Source organism: Symphalangus syndactylus, chromosome 11, assembly GCF_028878055.3.
Source record: "Symphalangus syndactylus isolate Jambi chromosome 11, NHGRI_mSymSyn1-v2.1_pri, whole genome shotgun sequence".
Lineage (NCBI taxonomy): Eukaryota > Metazoa > Chordata > Mammalia > Primates > Hylobatidae > Symphalangus > Symphalangus syndactylus.
In genome coordinates this window covers 56521261-56546170 of record NC_072433.2, presented here as the reverse complement: position 1 = coordinate 56546170, position 24910 = coordinate 56521261, and the positions used below count along the sequence as shown (strand labels likewise).

The following is a 24910-nucleotide window of genomic DNA, read 5'->3' as shown; positions in this document are numbered from 1 at the left end:
CTAATGTGGATCAAAAGCTTTCAAAAAAAAAAAAAGTGCACTTTGTCCCAGAAACTCCGCCCAACGAAATAATCACCAGGTGCCCAAGAATACACGTGTATGAGGCCCATGAGAGCAATTGCAATCACAAACAGCTACAGCTGCAAAACGACAGAAGCGGAAAGACACATCAATGTCCACGCTGGTTCAGTGGTTGCAAAGCCCTGCAAACCGGCATAAGACCACTCCGGAAAGCAGCGATCGACAGACACTCACTACAAAACTGCCAAGATAATGCAGGTTGCACAGAACACTCAGCCTTCCTGAGAAAAATAAAGTAATTGAGGGCCCTTGGACCCCAACAGCAGAACCAGGGAGGAGGGAGGCAGTGCGTCCCTGCGGGGCACAGCAGGGAGGAGTCCTCTGACACGTCCTGGGAGATGGCCTCCGCCAGCTCTTGTGGGAGGATGCGCCGGCAGTGCGGGAGGGCTGGGCCCAGAGCCAGGATTCCGGGAAGTACCTGTGCAGAGAGCCCTGGGAGCCGAGGGCCCAGCGATGAGCTCCGGTGCCCTGCCCCACGGGTACCTGGATGAGGAGGCTGTGACAGATATTGCAGATCTTCACCGCGTCGGGGTACGTCTCCCGGATGTATTGCTCCATCTCCAGGATGGCCCGGCCGTGCAGGGTGAACTCCCCTTCCTTCTGCAGGGACACACAGGAGGCGGCCACCCTCAGCCAGGCCCTCTCCCCATTCAGCACCTCTCTTCCCTCTGTGATCCCACAGCCCAGTGCTCAGGAAGACACAATGGTCTAGGCAGCTTTTCACCAACCCCAGCCAATGGGCATCCGCCACATCCCCCGGCAGAGCCTCAGCAAGGGAAACTGAGGCAAAGACCCAAAAGACATGGAGGCGTTGCTCCCTGACACGCGCCTTTTCTCAACATCTGCTGTGCCTTCAGACGTGACTGCTCTGTCTGCACAGCAGCCCTGAGGGAGGCAGTCACAGCCCTCCTGCAGATGAGGACACTGAGGCCCACAAGGGGGTCAGTCTCCCCAGGGCGCAAACCCAAGCACCCACTGCTGCCATCCGCCACCCATCCCACTCCCGAAAAGCAGCATCCCTGGTGCCTCCCAGCACTTCTGCCTCCAACTGCAGTAGGGACCCTCAGGGATCACTTCCGGCCACATCACTTTACAGATGGAGCTGGAGAGGGCAGACACGCCCCATCACACTGTGGGCAGTGGAGCCTCCAACGGAAGCCAGGCCTCCTGGTTCCCATGCCAGGGTGCGGTCCACCCATCATGCATCCTGAAACCCCTGGGAGAGCCTGGAAGCAGATGAACAATGCAGCGCCCCAGGCCAACCCTACTGCCAGGTCACAGGAGAGAGGCAGCACTGAGGGAGACCCAAGGGAGGCAAATGACACGGGACCCAGGACACAGACCCATGCAGTCTGATTTGTTTCTCCACAGTCAGCTCATGCATCGGATATGAACCACACCATGAGATGACGTCACTGATGCCTGCGAGTCACCCGAGTGCTCAACTGCCTTTTCTGTTATTTTCTAATTTTTACAAGCCAGAGCTGTCACTCCCATTTCTTTTTTTCTTTTTTTTTTTTTTTGAGACAGAGTTTTGCTCTTGTTGCCCAGGGTGGAATGCAATGGCACGATCATGGCTCATGCAACTTCTGCGTGTCAGGTTCAAGCAATTCTCCTGCCTCAGCCTCCCAAGTAGCTGGGATTACAGCCACCACGCCTGGTTAATTTTGTATTTTTAGTAGAGATGGGGTTTCGCCATGTTAGCCAGGCTGGTCTTGAACTCCCGGCCTCAGGTGATCCGCCCACCTCGGCCTTCCAAAGTGCTGGGATTGCAGGCATAAGCCACCGCACCCAGCCCACTCCCGTTTCTGACAGGTAGAGCCCCCGACCCCATTCCCGCCTCCATCCTCACAGTGCAGTGTGGAGGGGGTGTGCTTGCGTAACCTGGGCTTGCAGTGCGATCACTCTGGAACACCAGTAGAGGGGCTGGGTGAGCACAGGAAGGAAGGCAGGGCAGAAGTGTGGGGATGGGGCAGGGACAGCTGCTGCGGGAGCAGTGGAGGGAGGCCAGGGCACCAGGCGCTTGTGCCCTGCACCGCAGCTGTTGCTGGTGCACAGGGGCTTTGTGTCATCCAAGTGCTGTGGGCAATGGGAGGATGTGACCAGCCCCCAGGCTGGTCCTGTGGTTGTTACCTTCCCCAAAGCCCCCAAATCCATCATGGCACCCCACCTCTCCGGCCCCCACCCTCTTCCACCCTCCCCTCCAGATCCATCACGGCACCCCACCTCTCCGGCCCCCACCCTCCCCTCCAGATCCATCATGGCAACCCACCTCCCTGGCCTCCACCCTCTTCCACCCTCCCCTGCTCCTGCTGCTCTCTGAGCCCACTCTCCTCCAGCAATGCGCTCGCTACAAAACAAGCCTGACCCTGTCACTCCCACCTCACCCCCACCCCAGGGCTTCCCACCACCCTTAGGTCCAAGAGCCAAGCCCCGAATGCACGTATCTCCCGGGCTGCCCTCGTCTGCTCGCCTCAGCAATCTTTGTGCTCAGAAGGCCCTGGCCTTAGCTTCTTGAGCGCACCCGCTGGCCACAGGGCCACTGCCGGGCTGATGATCCTCCCACTCCAGGCTCCAGGCAACTCCCATACAGCCTTCAGCTCAAGTGTCACTTCCTCAGCAGCTGAGGGCCGGTTCCTCTGGGACAGCTGTCATAAAGCCATGTTTCCTTTCCATCTGTACCTGGACTGCAGTGAGATGACCGTCTCACTGATCTTGGGCTCCCCCTCCAGACGATAGCCCCATGGGAGTGGCCACCAGCTCTGGTTTCGCTCAGTCCTGTGTCCACAGCACCTGCTGTGGGGCCCAGCACTTGGCAGGCCCGTGACAAACGCCCACGGGAAGATGAAGTAGACCTTGCACTGATCCCAAAGCAATGCCTGACACTGAGCAAGTTCAAGCTCAGACTGAGGCAGGAGCTGCATTTATCTTTTATTTATTCATTTGTTTTTGAGACAGAGTTTCGCTCTTGGTGCCCAGGCTAGATCATGCAATGGCACGATCTCAGCTCACTGCAACCTCCGCCTCCAGGGTTCAAGCGATTCTTCTGCCTCAGCCTCCCAAGTAGCTGGGATTACAGGTGCCCACCACCACACCCAGCTAATTTTTTTATATTTTTAGTAGAGACAGGGTTTCATCATGTCGGCCAGGCTGGTCTCAAACTCCTGACTTCAAGTGATCTACCCGCCTTGGCCTTCCAAAGTGCTGGAATTACAGGTTTGAGCCACTGCACCCAGCCAAGCTGCATTTACTGAACACCTACTATGTGCCTGAAACTGCACCCAAGGCTCACCATTCATGACCCACTCAGTCCTCTGCGGGCCCATCAGGGGAGGGGCAGGAGGGGTGCCCTAGCCCTCAAAGACGACGACAGCCCAGGTGATCTCCCAGGCACCTCGCCACACTTGGAAGTCAGGACCTCATGTAGGGAGCAGTCCTGGGGTGTATGGAGGTGCGCCCATCAGCAGACGCCCAGCTCCCATGAGCCATGCTTGCTCTCAGAGGCCTCCCCGCTGACCCCAACCACCTACCACCCCTAGGCCTTCTCCTGGACCGGCAGCTGCCTCAGCACCTCCATGCTGGGCCAGTCTCACACAGGACCGGCTGTCCAGGACTGATGAGTCCTTGGGGTGATATGCCCACCTGGAAGGGCCTTGTCAGTGGGCCCCTGGCTATTTCTGTGGGAAGCCCTATGTCTGAGAGGCCAAGGATCAGACGCTGACGTGTGGTCTCTCTGATCGAGGTGCTGCCCTAGGAAGACCTGTCCTGGGTAAGTAAGCACCCGCCCCGGTTCTGAGCGGTTCCTCCAGAGTGCCGCAGACCTCAGGGCAACCCTTACCAGGCCATGTAGGTCAGAGAGCACTGGACCCTCACAGAAAACACCTGGAGCTGGCAGTGTCCCCATCCTGCAGATGAGGAAACAGTCTCCGCAACGAGATGCTGCTCGCCACAGGCGGCGGAGGAACCTGGAGGAGTCTCACCACACAGCCCCTGCCACATAAGCTTTGTTCCTTCGTCCTCCTGAGGGCCCCAGCAGACCAGGCAGTCAACACAAGAAGCCTCTCTAGGGCGACAGCCCAGGGCCAGTGCTGAGGGCCCCCTGCTACTTCTGCAGCCCTCCTGCAGGCAGCTCCCGGATCCTCTGTCCACCCTCCCTTGAGCTCAGAGGCACCCTGCAGAAGGTGGTGCCAGCACTGCCACCGAACTGAGAAAGGCACACAGTACAAGCACCTGCAGCCATAGCTCACCCCCGCCAGACTCCAGGGCGGGGTCTCTCCTATCCACCACCACCCTCTCCAGACACCAAGGGCAGACAAAAGGGCAAGTCAAACCATAAAGTTGGGGGCATGCCCTGCAAGCCATGCACAATGGTGGTGGCGTGTGCTAGGCACGGTGCTCTTGGGTGCAAAGCAGGGTGCAAAGTGTTGTCAACTGGGATGCTGGGGCACTCGGCTCTAGGGTCTGGGAAAACAGGTGACTTCGGTGGGTTTCCTTATGCATCTCGACACGTTCTAATCCTGTAATGAGCGGGTATTTCCTGTAACATTTTTTGTAAGTTTTAAACTCTGTTCCTCTGCAACCTCATCCACCTGTCCAGTCATCCATTCAGCAAGCATATATTGAGCACCTCAGGTGCCAGGCACTACATTCTGCAATGGGGACCAGCCATGAAGAGGTCATAACCCCTACCCTTAAAAAACTTGGCCTGTGGCCGGGCACGGTGGCTCACGCCTGTAATCCCAGCACTTTGGGAGGCTGAGGCAGGCGGATCACCTGAGGTCAGGAGTTCGAGAAGAGCCTGGTCAACATGGAGAAACCCCGTCTCTACTAAAAATAGAAAAATTAGCCGGGCGTGGTGGCGCATGCTTGTGATCCCAGCTACTTGGGAGGCGGAGGCAGGAGAATCGCTTGAACCCGGGAGGTTGAGGTTGCGGTGAGCCAAGATTGCACCATTGCACTCCAGCCTGGGCAACAAGAGCAAAACTCCATCTTAAAAAAAAACAAAAACAAAAACAAAAAAAACTTGGCCTGAAGAGGGGCTGCACCACAAGTGAGAATGGTCAGTTGTAACCTGAGTAGCCCTAGAACATTCCCTAGTGCCAAATACAGCCCAGAGGGCAAGAACAACTGTGACAAAGCCACTGATGGGAGCTGCAGTCCCCAAACCGGGACCTGAACTCGGCCCTGCCACTCTCAGGGTGTCCGATGTCATCCAGACCCCTGAGCTGTCAGCTAAAAACTAAGCTACGGAGCCACTGCAGGGCAGCAGGCAGTCTCCGAGACGTGACATATGGGAACGTGCCTAACAGATCCTGCACTCACCAGGAGCTCCCAGTCCTGCCCTCATCCCGTGACCTCTCCACCCTTTCTTCCCATCATGTACCCCAGGAACTGAATTCGGGTCAGGTTCCTGGGACAGGCCCACCCTAAATAGAAATCAGTAACTCAGAACACAAACTTCCCCAACCCAGACGCAAACCTTCCTGAAAAGGAAGCGGAGAATCGCTGCAGCCACAAGCAGCAGCCTCTGGCCACGAGTCCGACCACCAAGTGAGGAAGCGGGGACCCGGCGTGAGCGCGTCCTCAACACACACGGACACGAGCACCTGGGAGGCACAGCTGTGGTCAACTCAGCAAACACTGAGCTGTTGAAAACAGGGGTATCTTTTGTGGAAAAAGAACTGAAACATTTGTTCTCCATTCAGCAGGACTAGACGTGGGGGTGGGGGCAACATCTAGAAACTGGAGCTGCAGTGGGGCCTGTCCCAGATGTCACAGCTCCTTTCCTGAAGCAGGTCTGTGCCTCTTCTAAGCACTGGCCCTGAGGAACTCACTGCTGACAAAAACAACAGTGGTAGCGTCGCCAATTCCTCTGCCGCCTCCCCCACGAGCCAGCCAGCCCAGCACCGAGCACATTACTGTGAGGTCCCATTCCTGCTCCTGACACACCCAGCCCCGAAGGGGAAACCATGACTCCCCTCTTACAGGGAACATGAGGTCACCCGGCTCAGGGTTCAGACCTGGGTTAGATGTTAGAGCCACACTCTCAGCCACGGAACTGCCCTGCCTTGCAGTCTGTGGGCTAGAGGCTTGATCCTGGGGCCCAAATCCCTGGGTGCAGCTCCTGGCTCTGCCATTCTGGCTGTGGCATCCCGAACACATCATCTGGGTGAATGGGGAGTGGGAGGCAGGAGGAGTGAGGCCCAAGTCCTCCCCACGGGGTCACTGCTGGAATGCATGAAAGCAGATAAGGGATCCAAGAAGGCCGGGCTCCACAGACATCAGTTGGCTACAAGTACGATTTTGGAGAAAAAACTGTTATTCACTTGAAAAAGTGAACCAGGCTGGGAAAACCATGAGACAGTACCTCAATCAGCCACTTGTTTTGGACAAACTTCTGCAGCACCTGCTCCGCTTCCTTCTTCCTCATCTTCTTGCCTTTAAGTTGATCAACCAGGTTCAAAATGTTTGTGGAAGACGCAAAGCCAGTTTCTGAGTCAATAATCAGTTCCAGCTGGAAGAAAGAGCAGGTATCATGCTCATCTATTAAAATGGCAAAAATAACTTTTAAATGCTAATACCAAGTCTGGCAGGGGTGCAGTAAAACCACTCAGATCACAGGCAGAACTGTACACTAGCATGGTATTCTGGGAAAACAATTTAATATGCATCAAGAGCCAGGACTGTGCTCAGTTCTTTTGACTCAGAGGTCACTTCTATAACATCCTCCCAAATAAATCATCTTAATGTCCCCAAATCAAAAAGGGTCACCTTGCCTCACAGCTGGCCTCGGAGGCAGTGAGAGACACGGCAGGCAGGAACCGCTGGGGAAGACAGGTTCCTGCACACGCAGGTGTGTGCTCAGCTCAGCACCTGCTCCTCAACCTTGGTGGCTAATAATCCCCAGAAGAAGATCTAAAAGGAATGATTCCAATGCCTGGTTCTCAGAGATTTGGATTCGACAGATCGCGAGTGCGGCTGAAATGTCTGAATCATGTTTCACCTCTGCAGTTATTATCATTGCGTCTAGGCCTGAGAACCACTGTTAGCCATGTGTTTGACCAGAGGGCTGAGCAAATAGCTCTGAAGCCTAGTAGAGCAGTGCCTCTCAAATGTGCACATGCAAATGATATTCGGACTCAGCAGTCTAGAGCGGGGACTGGGACCAGGCCTTTCTAACAAGCTCCCAGGTGATGCTGCTGCTGCTGCCTTTCCGAGATGGCACTTGGAGCAGCCAGGCAGGAACGCCTGTTACTACCAGTGAAGCCCTGCTCTTGCCCATCCAGTTGGGGCTCACACCTGGCCCAGCACCTCCTTCCCAGGCAGCCATGGGGACCCCCTGGCAGCTGTGAGTTCCAGATGGGTAGACAGTGACATCTCCCTGCAAAGCATTTTCTCAGACAGCAATGGTGGCCCATGTCCCCCCAGTGATCCTTGAAGACTGCAGTTGCCACTTCTAACGACAGAGACAGAACTTTCCCATAAGAAGTCCAGCCAATGGGCGATGGGGATTACTCTACTTACAGCCTTTCTAAACAAATCCAGTTCATTCTCTGCAAAATCTGTAGCCATTTTGGAAATTGAAGTTGTAGCAAGATTCACCTAAGAAATAAGTCAGCACGACAGTCAGGCTGTGCTCTTCGCGTGTTGGTTAACGTGTCGCTGGCTCTCCCTCCCTCCCCTCCTCCATCTCTGGCCAGTCACTGAGCTCCTGTATCCAGGCACTGCGGGCCACAGGGATGGATCTGTAACCAGGCGTATATTACAGACTTTATTCTTTAGCTCAGTCAACATGCTGGACCCTCACAAATTTCAGAACTCCAAAGGGTGTGCAGTATTTTCCAAACTCAGATAAATTTGGGAGATTTGTCTGCATGTTAATGGAGCTTCAAATGCAAAAAAAGCACTGAGAAGTCCGATAGCAAGGAAATCTGCTTTGCCAGGTCTGACCAGCATTTCCATAGTTCTTTGACTGTGCAATGTTTTTTTCCAGGGAATTGAGTTTGGGAAACCCTGGACTACAGTACCCCTTTCTGAGTGTGAGCCTGGCTGGGAGCAGCCAGATGTCCTCTGACTAGCCGAGGTGTCTCCTAGCCAGGGATGGGGCATGTCGGCTTCCCACTCCTGTATTTCACCCTGGCTGTATTTCACTCCTGGCTCTGCCATTCTGGCTGTGGCATCCTGAACACATCATGTGGGTGAACGGGGAGTCGGTGTTAGGAGAGGTGAGGCCCAAGTCCCTACCTGTGAGAGTAAATCTGAAAACCACTGAAGGCCCCACATGGGTTGCAATCCTTGACACTCCTACATACTGTTTCTTTTCATAGCTCCTATGTCTTATTCTAAATAAAAAACCATTTTCTCCCTTTATTCCTAATATTCTATACATTTGGAGTGACTTCTTTGCAAAGAACTGTCCAAAAGAGAAATTAAACCAAAGCAAACACAGGCTGCCTGGGCCCTGTTCCAGCTCCTCAAAAATGCCACTAGAGGGCTCTGCCGGGCACTCACCAAGGCATAAATGGGTCTCCCATCATCTTCCGTGACTCCTCTCTTTATCTCAATATACAAGGACTCCAAGACACTGTTAATGTTGTTGATGAAGTCCTCCAACTTATCTACAGTGGCATTGCCTGGAAATAAACAGACCAAAAAAAGGCGGGGGGTGAATGGGGGCCTCATCAAAAAAACGTAGTTTGCTTGAATCATTCCATCCCATCTCAACACAGGGGACAGCAACCCCAGACACGGGCGGAGGCTGCAGCCTCTTGGGTGAACGCCAATGCCGCGTGGCTTCTTTCTTCCTGGAGTACTTGGAAGACAAACAGACAACAGATGGAGGGCGTTGTGAGGCAGGAGGGCCGGGGAGATGCTATCTGCAACCACGGAGGCTGCCGCGGGCTTCCTGTCTTTGCTCGCTGCCTCCTGATGAGAGTCCCGATCAGCACCTTCAGCGCATCACTCAATGATGTGCTCAGAGCCTGCATAAGCTCCCACTGCACACACATCCCATCCCATCTCAGCCCTTCTACCTCGTCCCCAGTGCCCCGCGAGAGGCCTCTGTCCCTGTACGTCCCCACATGTCTTAGGTGGAGCTTTATTCCTTTCTCTTTTTATTCAATGTCCGGTTATCCTCACTTACATGCCAGGCTTGTGCTGGGTCCTGGGCTGGAACAGTAAGAATAACAACAAACGGGGTGAGAAGGGTGGCTTGCAGTGAGCCCTCAGCATGGAGAGGCCCTGTCCTGGGCACCTTTTGTCATCATGAATCCACCCTCCAGCAGCTCTCTGGGCACAGTGGAAGAGGCTGAGACGCAGAGAGGTGAACTGACTCGCCCAGAGTTGCACCACAAGGCCGGGGCTTTGACCTCTCTGTCACCCACCTCCCCTGGCCCTGCCAGCAGGATGCTCACAGCCCAGGGGCCACCATCCAGGTCTATCAGTCTGAGGAGGGGGCACCCACAGTATTGCCGGAGGCTCAGCTGAGGAGGATACAGAGGCTATGATGAGGACGGGAGCCTGTGGCCGGGGACAGCAGGGCCTTTCTCCTGTGGCACCAGGAAGCCTCTGAGTACTGGCAGCAGTGGAAGGACATGGCCAGTGTTGTGTCCCTTTTATGCTGTGAAACTTTTTTTTTTTTTTTTTGAGACAGAGTCTCGCTCTCGCCCAGGCTGGAGTGCAGTAGCGCAATCTTGGCTCACTACAACCTCCACCTCCCAGGTTCAAGCAATTCTCCTGCCTTAGCCTCCCGAGGAGTTGAGATTACAGGCATGCACCACCACGCCCAGCTAATTTTTGTATTTTTAGTAGAGATGGGGTTTTACCATGTTGGCCAGGCTGGTCTCGATCTCCTGACCTCAAGTGTTCAGCCTACCTCAGCCTCCCAAAGTGCTGGGATTATAGGCGTGAGCCACCACGCCCAGCTTGTGCTGCGAAACTTTTTAAAGCAAGAGTATGTATTATTGTTTTCACTGTTTTTATGTATTAAAATAAATAATTTCAAAAGATTCATGCCTTAGAAAATCATTCTGGGAAAAAAAACTGCAAGAAAAAACAGACAATATGATACATTTATGTGTGAAACAAAAAAAGAACCAATGAAACAGTCCCACAGGAAAAGGCCCAGCAGGTTACCCACTGGACTGACGACCAAGGCCGTCGCCAGGAAGGGACTAAACGAAGGGTCATCACAGGGCACTCGTGCTATATATCTGTGTTTGATTTCTTATAGACAGAGGCATTTCTAAGCTACCCATACAACTCAAGATTCATAAAGTTAAAAAAAAAAAAAAAAACAGAAGATCACGCTGGTGACAGTGGAGGACGTGGCCATGTGAAAGAGTCAAAGAAAACCCAGGCCAATGAGCTCTGTCAGAGGATCAGACTGTGGGGCCCAGAAAAGATGAGAACAAAGCCCAGGGCAGTGACACTAATGTGCCATGCTCAGCGAGGAGCTAATCTTCCATTTCAGTAAAGTTTTTAAAAGGCAGTTTAAATTAAAAAGTAGTCATAATAAGTGGGTGGAACATGGACGTGGTGAGATCGTAACATATGACAATGACATCTGGCCTCGGCTGCTGGAGGACAGGCATCAGGAGGGAGGCATGGCCTGACTTCCTGCCTCCAGGCCTCTGCTCACGGGCCCCTCCTTTCTGAAAAGCTCTCCCTCCACTGCTGCAGCCACCTCAAATGGCCTGTTTTTCCAGGAAATGTTCTCTTCTGCCCCCGGTGCTGTCTTCCTCTTCCACACTATGCAAGGCAGCTCTTTGCTGGCGTGGGAGCTGAGCTGTTCCGCACCTGCCTGTGCCGGTGACTTGGCCAGACACACTTTTCCACCCGCAAGGGGAGCCAATGCTGGGCAGCTGAGGTGCAAGAGGCCCAGACATCAAAAAGCCTCGTTCAGTACAGAGTGAGTGACAGGAACCCTGTCCACCCAGTGTGACACTGGGGCAAGTCCCACCTCTCTCTGAAAGTGACAACTCACATTTTCCACTAACGAGGCCCCTCCTGGGTATCACTGAGAACAATGTGCCCTGTGGGCAGATGAGAGGCATTCTGATCTATTGGACTTTCCAGACACCCCATTGTGGGGAGGGAGCCAGCAGCCCTCTCTGCCCTTCCCCTCTCCCCGCCGCCTCTGGTTTGGTGTCCGGCCTCATTTTTCAGAAACCATGAATGTTTTGCTGTATTTTCATCTGACCAACCACTTCCTCCTACTGTACTCGCTCACTGCAGACACCAGTCACCGCTTGGGCGCTCCCGTTCTCTCTGCTATCGCCCTCTTTCCTTCCACACGCTTCCTGCATCAGGGTCACGTCCACGATCTCCATTGCTGACCCTGTAACTGTTTCTCACGGAGGCCCCGCGCTCTTGCAGCTCCTCTTAATCGTGACCTGAGAAGAAACTTCTCTTACGCTCAGCACCCCCAAACCCTTCAACTGACTCCTTTCAGCAGCAACAGAGGTGGCGTGGTGGCGTGGGGCCAGAAGCAGAGGTGTGGGCTCCAGCCCATCCCGCCCTCCCGCTCTGTGGGGCCCTGCGTGAGCCTCTCCCCTACTTCTCATCTCTAAAAGCCACACACAGTCTCGCCTCCAGCCTCACACACATCCAGAACCCTCTTCCCTCCTGCCTCTCTACCACCACCCCTGGCTGGACCCCAGCCTCCTGATCCTCTGGCGGCCTCCTGTACAGGCCTTCCCCGACCAGATAAAAGCTGCACTTCCCAGCTCTGTCCCTCCCAGGGCTCCAGCACTTCCTTCCTCATCACGTGGCGCTCCAGTTACTGTGCCCAGCCACCCCGAGACAGGAGTCAGCTGGTGACGCCTGCCAGCCCAGCAGCCATGTCCCTCCCTAACGAGACCTTCACCTTTTTTCTTTCTTTTTCTTTTTACAATTGTCTTTCTCTTACATTTGCGGCTTTGGTGAGAGAATAATTCCAGGTACGATATTCAGGGAACCAGAAAGCAGAAAGCTGAAGGAACCAGAGATTAGGGCAGCCAGGAGTAGACAGAGAACCCCTATCAGCCAGACACTCTCCCAATCTGAGCAAGGGACAAACGGAAGCTTGGAGGTGGCTCCAGCCCGGAAGCTACAGAGGGCCAGCTGCTCTGGCCATGCGGTGATGCCATGCTTCTTGCCTATCCCCGACTGTGCACCTGGCCACCAATGAGTCCTATGTGTCCCTCCCCCAATAGCATCCTGACACTTTTTTTTTTTTTTTTTTTTTTTTTTGAGATGGAGTGTCACTCCATCGCCCAGGCTGGAGTGCAGTGGCACAATCTCAGCTCACAGCAACCTCCACCTCCCAGGTTCAAGCGATTCTCCTGCCTCAGCCTCCCCAAGCACTGGGACTACAGGTGTTTCACCACCACACCTGGCTAATTTTTTGTATTTTTAGTAGAGATGGGATTTCACTATGTTGGCTGGGCTGGTCTCAAACTCCTGACCTCAAGTGATCTGCCCACCTCAGCCTCCCAAAGTGTTGGGATTACAGGCGTGAGCCACCGCGCCTGGCCCCGACACATTCCTTTCTAAGTTGACCAGAACTGGGGTCTCATGCTTGCTCCCAAGATCCTTATGATGTCCACTAAGTGCTAAGGTTGCACCAGATCGCTGCTTCCCAGCCTCAGGTCTTCAGGACAGCTAACGTCTACAGCTCTGCCCCTGCTCTCTCCCCTGATTCTGGAGCCCTGGTGGAGAAGCTACAGTTTGCCAATCTGTAGGGATACACTGGGCCAAAGGCATGTCTGAGGATCCTTTTGACCTCAATGTTCTACGAGCCCATGGTCATGATAAAGAGTGTGGGATAAAGTCCGTATCGTGGGATTCTGAGACAACTTTCAGTCTTAGAAATACCACTTTGAAGACTTAGGAGTTAATTAACAACACCACTCTTTTCAGAATCCAGAACCAACTGAAGAAAAAGACACACCCTTCAGTAAATATCAAAACATCAGGTTTTCTGTAGGTAGAGCTGGATCAGAGGCTGGTTCTCTGCACACCACCAACCTCCAGTCAGTGATATGGGAGGCCCAGCTACGAGGACAGAGGAACGAGGCCCTGGCCCTAGTACAGATGTCTCCTCTAGAGGGAAAGAGATACCCTAGCCAGGACAATCAGCAACATGTTTGAATCAAGCAAGTTGAACCTCTAAACCTCTAAACACAGTGCCACCTGTGTTTTCTCTACATGGAAGAGGCAGGGTGTGTCTGGATTTCTTAAGGGCTGTAGTAAAGTAGCTCATGTTAGGCTAAAATCAAGGGGCCTGCAAATGTGTGGCTATGATTCACCTTATTATGTGCCAGCACTATGCATTCACATGGTTCATTTCATCATGACAATAACAGTAACTCCATAAGGTGAAATCACTAATATCATCTCTATATACAGGAGGCTTGGAGAGGTTAACAACTTGCTCATAGTTTCCGTAACTTGGAAGGAAATGGAGCCCAGGCTTGCCCGACCCCAGATCCTAAGCTCCCAGGCACTAAGCCCCATGGGCTCCACAGAGCAAGCCTGAGGACATCCTCTATAGCAGACCCCACCATCATCTCATCTATACCCTCCTGCACCTGCCCTGTGCTTCAGAGTCACTGAGAGAGACTGGGCCAACGGGGATGGATGGAAGGCATCTGGGCACCTGATTAGGACACCAGAGGTGGTACCCAAAGAGGAGCTGCACTCACAGAGGAGATGCATCAGATCAGCCCGGCCTAGCCTAGCCCAGCATCCATCATCCCCTCAGCCCAGCCCAGCCCAGCATCCATCATCCCCTCAACCCAGCTCAGCCCAGCATCCATCATCCCCTCAACCCAGCCCACCCTAGCATCCACCATCCCCTCGACCCAGCCCACCCCAGCATCCATCATCCCCTTGGCCCAGCCCTGAGCACTGGGCCAGGTCCAGGGTGCAGGGACAGCATGCAGGGCAGCAGGAGCAGCTGAGGAAAGGCAAAGACCCTGGAGCGGACAGAGTCACTCTTCCTTTAGCAGGAAATGTCCGTCAGTGGTGGCAATTGAAAACGGGCCTCCAGGCAAGTGACAAGCACTGAACGAAACAGGATACTTCTCCCCTGAGGAGAAGGGTTGGCTCAAGTCATCTTGAGAGATTGTTTTTTTGGACTAATTCTGTATACAGTTTCTCCTTTTCTTTTAAAATTAAATTTTAAGGCCAGGTGTGGTGGCTTACACCTGTAATCACAGTACTTTGGAAGGCCAAGGCAGGAGGATCGCTTGAGGCCAGGAGTTCAAGACAAGCCTGAGCAATGGATCAAGAGCTCATCTCTACAAAAAAATTTAAAAATCAGCCAGGCATGGTGGCATGTGGCTGCAGTCTCAGCTACTTGGGAGGCTGAGGCAGGAGGATAGCTTGAGCCCAGGAGTTGAAGACTGCAATGAGCTATGATCGCATCACTACATTCTAGCCTGGGTGACAGAGCTAGGCCATCTCTCAAAAAAATAAAAGAAATGATTAACTTACATTGGAATGTAATGTTACCAATGAGCCTCTTCTTGCTATATCAGGGTCCCTGCTTCCCAGAGGCTGCTGGAACCTAGGATTCACTGTGCACTTGGGCAACAGGAAATGGGGAAGTCTACTGCCCTGACCTCTGACCAACAAATAGTTTTGTTCTAAACTAGGCAATAAAAATATAAAATGTTATTTTTAGGCAGAGGAAATAACAGCAAAAAATAAGACTCCAAGGGCCCAAGCCACTGCGAGCCAACTTACCCTCTGACAGCCCTCCTGACAGACAGGGTGGACGGGTGGTCCTGCTAGCACAGCACTGAGGACAGGGCAGGGGAGGCCCTGGATGAGACGGGGGTGCAGGAGTGGAGCTGGCCCAAGACAGCAGACCCTGGGCTGGGAAGAAGGAAGGGCTGGTGGGCAGGACACGGGGCTGGGGAGGTTTGTGAGGGGCCACAGGATTTCACCTCTCAGCCTGTAGCTCTCATCTTTCCCCCAACCACCTGGGGAAAAAGATGCAAAGATGAGAACTGCCATGGGCACTTCTGAGCATGGCCAGTGAACAATGCTGGGAAGAGGAGGGTGGAAGGAGAGTGGCTGGTCTGTGGTAGATCACTTAGAGACAAACTGTCCTCTCCATCGGTGCACCAGCTCATTCACTACATGCTGCGGCGCCGCTCCTCACCTCTCAGCACACCCTCAGCAACCACTGCAGAGGCGAGCCAGAAAGGATCGCTGCTTCTCTTTCTCAGAGGTCAGAGAGATGAAGGACATACCTAAGACGGGACAGGAAGTGACAAAGTCCAGACCAGAAACCAGATATCTGGCCATTAGCTGGATGCAATCACGAAAGGATGTGGGCATTCATCAGAAAAAATTCTTACATATACATGCAATGATGTTGAGAATACTTCAAAATAACGTGGGTAAGCAGGTACAAACAGGTACCTCAATCTAAAGAGAAAAATGAGTGTCGTGTGACAAGGTAGATTAGCTCAGCACTCTGACAGTAGAGAAGGAATAGGATTTTAAAAACGTATGGTTTTAAAACCTATTGTTCTGAGATCTGTACACAGAGTTCTTTTCTTCTTAAACTCAAGAAGTTTATTACAATCAGAAGTTTATTACAATCAGAAAGTCTGCTCTTTAGCCTCACTCAAATGACAGTGCATAAAACTTATTTTATGTTACTGGGCACAGTACCTGCATCTCAGCTGCATGCATTTATGATACTAAAACCTATGACACCACTGCAGGAGTGGTGATGGGGACATCCACTTGCTGTCCCTATCTATGCAGCATATATGGGACCTTCCCTTGGCTGGAGGTCTATCAGTCAAGACTCCCACTGGCAATAAAGCAGTGCCCACTGGTTTATCACGGTAAAGTTCTGGATCATAATGGAAATTGTCATGAGAAACATCAACTACTATATATTTTGCTACTGATGCTGTTCATACACATTTCATCTTAATCACACCCACTGAAAACAGGTGGTCCATCTATCCTTGAGATGAGTGGCAGCTCTGACACCTTCTGTGGTGCTCTGGTCCCCACCCCTACCCATGCAGGAGCCCTCGCAGAGCTGATACAGGGGCTCTGCAGGGGATGGGAGAGGAGGCTTCCTGGTCACCCCAGGCCCTGAAACCAGAGCAGCTCCTCCTGATCCCTGTTGCGTAAGTTACCTCCTGCTCAGATTGCACTGAGCGAAGTGAAAATGGACAAATCCGATGCCTACAGAGGCAGGCAGGAAGCACAGCTGCAGACAGCTGTGGGCACAGCAGGGAGCTGGTGGCACGCATTGTACCAAAGAAAGCAGCACTGCTCTGCTCCAGCCGAGTGCCCGAGCTTTGGGTGTTTACACAGAATCTCCTGGCGGCTGTTTTCTGTTTAACCTGGTAATTCTTAAAAATTACAAACACTATAGTGCAAACAAACAATGCCTGTAAGTTATATACCACTGACAGTTCACCATCTCCCAGTTCCGATGTGGGCAGGAAACCCGCTGTCATGAGACACAGTGATTAACGAGGCCACTCTGTTCCCTGACCCACCAGCTAAGCAGTTACTATTTCTCACACAGGCTGGACTGCGAGCAGCTCAAAGGAATGGACCGTGTTACACTCATTCTTCTGAGAGATTGAACATGCAAACGGCCACTGGGCTGCAGCCAATGGCCAGACCACGTATACAAGCAGAACTCCAACCCAAAATCTACATCAACCTGCCCAGAAAGCCCGCCCACCACCTCTAAGTCAGACCTGCAGGAAGCCAGGCCAGTCCCCCAGCAACCAGTCCAGAAGCCAAAACTAACCCACAATCATGGCCCAAAAGGACCAAGGCAGGATCAGTAACTGATACTACCCTAATTGATTTTATTTTATATTTTAGAGATGGGTTCTCGCTCTGTCATCTAGGCTGGAGAGCAGTGGTGCAATCATAGCTCGCTCTACAGCCTCGAACTCCTGGGCTCAAGTGATCCCCCCACCTCAGTCTCCCCAGTAGCTGGGACTACAAGCACAAGCCACTATGCTCAGCTAACTTTGTTTTTTCTGCAGACCCTGAGGTCTCGCAGTGTTGCCCAGGCTGGTCTGAAACTCCTAGCCTCAAGTGTTCCTCCCGCCTCAGCCTCCCAAGCAGCTGGCACTACAGGCATGTACCACCATGCTCACCAGCTTCCCTAATTTTTATCCCTGTTTCTAAGAGACAACAAACCAGAGAAAGCCACATATGCACTTCTAACCAATCACATTGGACGCCCCACTTCTGGTTAGCTGTCTCCACCTTGCCCTGGCCAGCAGCCTCCACTCAGGGCACACCTGAAGCCTCCCCACTCCTCTGCCTACCTGGAGTCTCTGCCAAACCCAAGTGGAGGCTGCCTCCCTTGCTGGAGCAAGCTCTAAATAAGCAGCCGCTGCCTCTTCTGCTACCTGGTCTCCATTTATGTTCACACTTTATCCGTGGAGGACTCAATTTGGTGCCCATTCTGGGCTAAGCAGGGGCTAAGAAGTGGCTGGTATGAAGGCAGCTGACTGGAGTTGCTCTGACAGGAGCCGCCCTTCCCTTTCCCCAGTCACTACAGTCTGAAGCAGACAACAGCCTCCAACATTCTCCCAGTGTCCCCTCTAGCCTTCTCCATCTGTCTGTCCTCCACATGCAGGTGAGTGGAGCCAGGTCCCGGCACTCCGCCTGGAAGCTGTCTGGGGCTCCATCCCCTGACCTATGTTCCCACCTGCCTTTCTGTTCCCCCCTCCCCCACACCAAGCTCCTCCCCATCTCAGCCCCTTCACTCATGCTGCCTTCCCCTTGGAAAGTGTCTCCCACAGATCTCTGCAGGGCTGCCCCTCATCACCCGAGCATCGCCACATATGGCAGCTCCACAGAAAGGTCTGAGCAGAAGCCCTGGCCAAAGCCACTGCCCAGGCCTGCTCTACTGAGGGACTCAATGCTTCCTTCCAGCACTTAGCACCCCAAACTACCATACTGTCTGCCTCCAAGTTGCTGTCTTTCTCTTTCTAAGCAGAATGCCAGCTCCCTGAAGGCTGGGATCTGTTCATCCTATTCACCACAGCACCCCAACATTCAGCTGACACTCAAGACATATCCGTCAACGAACCAAGGAAGATGTGTGGTACCAGTGGTGACCATGCTTTCTGAATTTTCTAGGAAAACCCCAACAACAGAATTCAGCCCTGTGGTCTATACAATAACTCCTATCACACTATCATACCAGCACCATGGGTCTTCTGATAGTCACCCCCCACCACTCACCCCCAGCAACTGGGATTAGATGGCAAGTTAAGGGGCAGAAAAGGAAGGAAGAGGCAGTGGTGACCATGAAGTGAACGTGTGCCCACAAGTACTCTGTGCCAGGCACTGAACATACATTCCCTTGCTTAATCCTCACGACTCTTCCGTGAGATGAATGTGATGTCCCTTATAACACAGAAAGCTGAGACTCAGAAAAGTAAAAGAACTTTCCCCAGATCCTGGAAGAAACAGGACTTGAATTCATGCCTTTGAAAAATGGCTTCCCTGTTCCAGCCAGCAGGGTCTGTGGTAATCCCACTGAATCCATTCCCAGTACTTCCATACATCAGGACATAACCTCTCTCATGTCTGGGATCCAGTTCAAAATGCATTCCCAAACACATGATGTGTGCACTAAGGGGAGCGTGAAGCGCACAGAAATCCTGGCTCAGCAACTCCATGCTGGCCTGAAAGGGCTGAGGTGGAGCCGTCCAGCCTGGACTCCCATGCTGCAGACATGAAGAATGGGCAGGACTTGGACACATCTAGGCCAGCAAGAGCCAGAGACACAAAACCAACATCAATTTCCTTGTGGTTACAGAGCTTATTGAACCCAAAAATTCCTGTCTAAGCACTTAATAGCTGCTGGCTGTCAATTCTGTACATTGAGAAATTCATCAAGTCACGCGTTAGATGTTACTTTTCACACTCATTTTTTGCCACTTTTCAGTTACGATCTCAGACTTTATCTCCCTTGATTAACTGAAAGGCAGACCGGCTTTGACAGTGGCATGCTGATTAACTGTTCATCAGGGCCAAAGGGGAGAGCTATAAATGAAATCACCAAGAACAGAAGGAAAATGTACTTGGAGCCAGCTTCTAATTATGACTGAGTCTTCCTTGGAAAGAGAAGGTGCTTACAAATAGGACTACAGACAGGATGGAATACTAAACCAAAATGTCAACATCGCTGATTCACCATCAACGCACGTAGCCTGATGATGTACAGGAGGCCAGTGTGAGATGACGAAGCAGATACAGGCACGTCAATCAGCACGCTGGGAACAAACCCGGGATGAAGGCAGACAAGAGAGTTGACAAAAACAGAAAATCTTTATCAAACCCCAACGTGACTATGATACTTGATTCACTCATCTAGTTTTGACACATGTATTTCAACGACCCGGTTTTTGCCCAAACATCAAATTATTTACTCTGCTCACGGAAGTATTTCTAAATCTGAATTTTTAAATCTAAAACTTCAGACGTTTTTACCTAACTTGTCCTTAAAACAATAGATAATTTAAAACCTCATAAAAACATTAAACATAATAATACAGCATAATTAGTTCTAAAATGTTAGTGCTGGAGAGTTTAGAACTGTACCTCATAGCAATCTGGCAACCATAAAATAAGAATGAATCCAGGGAAGTATTTTAAAACTAATAGGTAAAAATGGGATGAAGAATGGGATTATTTTTTGAAACAGGGTCTTGCTCTGTCACCCAGCTGGAGTGCACTGGCACGATCGTGGCTCACTGCCACCTCTGCCTCCCGGGCTCAAGGGATCCTCCCACCTCAGCCTCTGAGTACCTGTGATTACAGGCTCACGCCACCAGGCCCAACTAATTTTTTTATTTTATGTAGATACAGTGTTTCGCCATGTTGCCCAGGTTTGTCTCAAACTCCTGAGCTTGAGTGATCCGCCTGCTGCAGCCTCCCAAACTGCTGGGATTACAGGCATCAGCTACTGCACCGGGCCAAGAATGAGATATTTACCTTGTCTCTAAGTACCTCCCTGCAATATACTTATTAATGACACAGAAAAAGAGTAATTGTACACTGGACAAACCTGGCTGACCCCATCAACACTGTAGCCGACCTGGTAGGATGCAGAGAGAACACAAGACCACTTCCATATTATATCTGCAAAATTAAAATTCCTAGATCTAATTAGGAGGAAGCTCCAGACAAACCTAAGCTGAGGAACATTCTACAAATAGCACATGTGGCTACTGAGCACTTAAAATGGGGCCAGTCTAAACTAAGTGTAAAATACCTATTGGATTGCAAAGACATATTTCCATCACCCTCAATATGGTTTGGCTGTGTCCCCACCCAAATCTCATCTCGAATTGTAGTTCCCATAATCCAAACATGTCATGGGAGGGGCCTGGTGGGAGGTAATTGAATCATGGGGGCAGTTACCCTCATGCTGTTCTTGTGACAGTGAGTTCTCAAGAGATCTGACGGTTTTCTAAGGGTCTTTTCCCCTTTCGCTCAGCACTTCTCCTTCCTGCCTGCCACCACGTGAAGAAGGATGTGTTTGCTTCCCCTTCCACCATGATTGTAAGTTTCCTGAGGCCTCCCCAGCCATGCTGAACTGTGAGTCAATTAAACTTCTTTCCTTTATAAATTACCCAGTTTCGGGTATGTCTTTATTAGCAGTGCGAGAACGGACTAATACACTCACCAAGTTTCCTTGTGCCTCTTTGTAATCCCTCTCACCTACCCATCCTATCCCTCCTCTATGCCATCCCCATGCAACCACTGAACCATCCTGTCATTACAGTCAGGTACGCATTGTCTAGAATTTCACATAAATGGCTTCATATGGCCCGGCACAGTGGCTCACACCTGTAATCCCAGCACTTTGGGAGGCCGAGGCAGGCAGATCACAAGGTGAGGGGATCAAGATCATCCTGGCTAACACAGTGAAACCCCATCTCTATTAGAAATACAAAAAAATTAGCCGGGTGTGGTGGCACGCACCTGTAGTCCCAGCTACTCAGGAGGCTGAGGGAGGAGAATTGCTTGAACCCGGGAGGTGGAGGCTGCAATGAGCGGAGATTGCACCATTGCACTCCAGCCTGGGCGACAGAACAAGACTACGTCTCAAAAAAAAAAAAAAAAAATTGCTTCATACTCTTTCACCTCACTTCTTCCACTCAGCAAAATCACTCTGAGATTCATTCATATTCTAGCATGTAGGAGTAGCTCACTTACTTTTATTGCTAAGTAGTATGGATTTATCACAGTCTGTTCATCTGTTCACCTGCAAATGGACAATTAGGTGTTCACATTTGGGGCCATTACAAATAAAGATACTCTATCTCTGTACAAGCCTTTGTACAGGCATATAGCTTCATATCTCTTGAGTAAATGCCTAAGAGAGGAATGGCTGAATCATAGGAAATTGCCACACTGTTTTCCTAAATGGCTGTCCCATTTTACATTCCCAACAGTAGTATATTAGAGTTCCAGTTCCTCCATGTTCTCACCAGTACTTGCTTTGCAGAGTCTTCTTCATTTTAGCCATTTTAATACACATGCAGTGGTAGCTCACTGTAGTTTTAGTTTGCTTTTTTTTTTTTTTTTTTGAGACGGAGTGTCACTCTGTCCCCAGGCTGGAGTGCAGTGGCGAGATCTCGGCTCACTGCAACCTCCGCCTCCCGGGTTCAAGCAATTCTTCTGCCTCAGCCTCCCGAGTAGCTGGGACTACAGGCACCCGCAACCACGCCTGGCTAATTTTTGTATTTTTTAGTAAAGACAGGGTTTCACCCTGTTGGTCAGGATGGTCTCAATCTCCTGACCTCATGATCTGCCCGTCTCGGCCTCCCAAACTGCTGGGATTACAGGTGTGAGCCACCATGCCCAGCCTGCATTTTTTAAATGTCTAATGATGTTGAGCATCTTTTCATGTGCTCATTTTCATCTGTACAACTGATTTGCAGTGTTCAAATATTTTGCACATTTCTTACTGGCTTGTATGCTTTTCCTTTTTTCTTTTTTTGAGACAGGATCGACCTCTGTCACCCAAGCTGAAGTGCAGTGGCACAGTCTCAGCTCACTCCAACCTCTGCCTCCCAGGCTCAAGCAACCCTCCCACATCAGCCTCCCAAGTAGCTGAAACTACAGGTGCATGCCACCACGCCTGACTAATTTTTGTATTTTTTTGTAGAGATGGAGTTTTGTCATGTTGCCCAGGCTGGTCTCAAACTCCTGAGCTCAAGCAATCCACCCGCTTCAGCCTCCCAGAATGCTGGGATTACAGGTGTGAGCCACCATGCCCAGCCGGGTTGAATGTTTTCTTATTTTAGAGCTTTGAGAATTCTCTATATATTCTGAATACAAGTCATTCATTAAATATATTATTTGCAAATATTTTCCCTTAGTATTTTGCTTGTCTTTTCAGTCTCTAAAGAGTATTTTTTTAAATGTAAATTTTTAATTGTGAAGTTCAATTTATCGATTCATTCTCTTATGGAGTATGCTTTTGGAGCCAAGAAATCTTGGACTAATCATAGGTCACAGAGGTTTTCTCCTATGTTTTCTTCTGGAAGTTTTATAGTTTCAGGTTTTACATGTAGGTCTATGACTCATTTTGAGATAATTTTTGTATTTGGTGCAAAGTATGGCTTGCAGTTCATTTTTTGATTATGGATATCCAATTATTCCAGCACTCATTTTGGAAAAGACTATTTCCACTAAATTACCTTTGCATTTCTGTCAAAAATCAGCTGTCCACCTATGTGTGGGTCTGTATCTGGCTCTCTATTTTTTTCCCTTCATTTGTTTGTCCATCATTACATGACTACCACACTGTCTTGATAGGACAGCCATACAGTAAGTCTTGAAATCAGGCAGGGTTCCTCTCCAGGTTTGATTGTCTTTTTCAAAGTAGTTTTGGCTCTTCTAGGTCCTTTACATTTCCATGTGAATTTCAGAATCAGCTTGTTAATTTTTATAAGAAGCCTTGCTGGGATCTAACTGGGATTTATTTGAATCTATAGATCAATTTGGGGAGAATTGATACCTTAACAATACTGAATTTCCCAGCCCATGAACATGCTATGTCTTTCCACTTATTTAAATCTCCTTTGACTTCTCTCAGCAATGTTTTGTAGTTTTCAGTGTACGGGTCTAACACATTTTTGCCAGATCTATTCCTAACCTTTTCTTATTTTTAATGTTATTATAAATGGCGCTATTTTTACATTGCCATTTCTGATTATCCATTGCCAGCATATAGAGAAACAATTGGTATTTGGATATTGATTTTGTATCCTACAACTTCACTAAACTCACTTATTAGTTCCAGAAGATTTTTTGTAGATTCCATCGGATTTTCTACACAGATGATCATGTTGTCTGTGAAGTGACAGCTTTACTGTATCGTCCTTTCCAATCCAGCTACCTTTTGTTTCTTTTTCTCACCTGAGTACACTAACTAGGACGAAAGTGGTGAGAACAGACATTCTTGTCTTTCTCCTGAGATTAGGGAAAAGTATTCAGTCTTTCACCATTAAGAATGATGTTAGCTGTAGATTTTACAGAGATCCCCTTTATCAGGTTAAGGAAGTTCCCTTCTTACTTTGCTGAGGGCATTGTTTTTGTTTTTTTTTTAATCGGGAATAGCTGTTGGGTTTTTTTTTTTTTTTTTTTTTAACTCTGTGTAGAGGGCCGGGTGCGGTGGCTCATGCCTGTAATCCCAGCACTTTGGGAAGCCAAGCCAGGGAGATCACTTGAGGCCAGGACTTCAAGACCAGCCTGGCCAACATGGTGAAACCCCACCTCTACTAAAAATACAAACATTCGTCAGGGGTGGTGGCACGTGCCTGTAATCCCAGCTACTCGGGAGGCGGAGGCAGGAGAACCGCTTAAACCCAGGAGGCGGAGGTTGTAGCGAGCTGAGATCGCACCACTGCACTCTAGCCTGGGAGGCTTTTTTGAGACTCTGTCTCAAAAATAAAATAAAATAAAATAATAAAATAGATGAAATTTATTTAATTGTAATTTTTGTTTTTTGAGATGGAGTTTTGCTCTTGTTGCCCAGGCTGGGGTGCAATGGCATGATACTGGCTCACTGCAACCTCTGCCTCCCGGGTTCAAGCGATTCTCCTGCCTCAGCCTCCCGAGCAGTTGGGATTACAGGCATGCGCCACCGCGCCCAGCTAATTTTGTATTTTTAGTAGAGACAGGGTTTCTCCATGTTGGTCAGGCTGGTCTCGAACTCCCGACCTCAGGTGATCTGCCCACCTCAGCCTCCCAAAGTGCTGGGATTACAGGCGTGAGCTACCGTGCCCAGCCTTAATTTTAATTATTTAAAAAATATATATATATAAATAAAAATAAAACTGTAGAGTTCAGACTCCTCATTTGTGCTCTAAGCCTATTTATCCCCTGCTACTTAGGATCCCTTAGCTTCCTATAAAAAACTTTCTGCTACATCACACCAGGGCAGACATGAGATTTTGTCAAATATTTTTTCTGTACCTATTGAGATAAACAGAAGATTTTTCTTTTTTAGCTTAATATGGTGAATTACACTGATTTTCAAATATTAATACTAAATCAACCCTGCAAAATCAGGATAAACCCTACTTGGTTATGTTGTACCATCCTTTGTAAACACTGTTAGATTAGATTTGCCACAGTTGGGTTTAGCATGTTAACATCTATGCTCATCAGGAGTCTTGTTTGGGGTTTTCCTTCCTCGCAATGTCTTTGTCTGGTTATGGTATCAGAATCATGCAGGTCTCATAGAATTAGTTGTAACATATTCTCTTCAATTTTACAGAAGAGTTTGGATAGAAATGGTGTGAGTTCTTCC

At 50.2% G+C, this 24910-nt stretch overlaps 1 protein-coding gene across 3 annotated transcripts in view; it reads right to left on the bottom strand.

Annotated features, from left to right (window-relative positions):
• Nucleotides 1-24910, bottom strand: part of NSMCE1 (NSE1 homolog, SMC5-SMC6 complex component) — a 44372-nt gene that overhangs the window by 1158 nt on the left and 18304 nt on the right. For all 3 annotated transcript variants that reach the window (XM_055298130.2, XM_063612810.1, XM_055298131.2), the window contains exons 3-6: nt 8593-8714; nt 7606-7683; nt 6449-6595; nt 565-681 (exon numbers count right to left, since the gene is read on the bottom strand). In XM_055298130.2, the coding sequence (XP_055154105.2) occupies nt 565-681; nt 6449-6595; nt 7606-7683; nt 8593-8714 (464 nt within the window). The remainder of the gene's footprint in view (nt 1-564; nt 682-6448; nt 6596-7605; nt 7684-8592; nt 8715-24910) is intronic.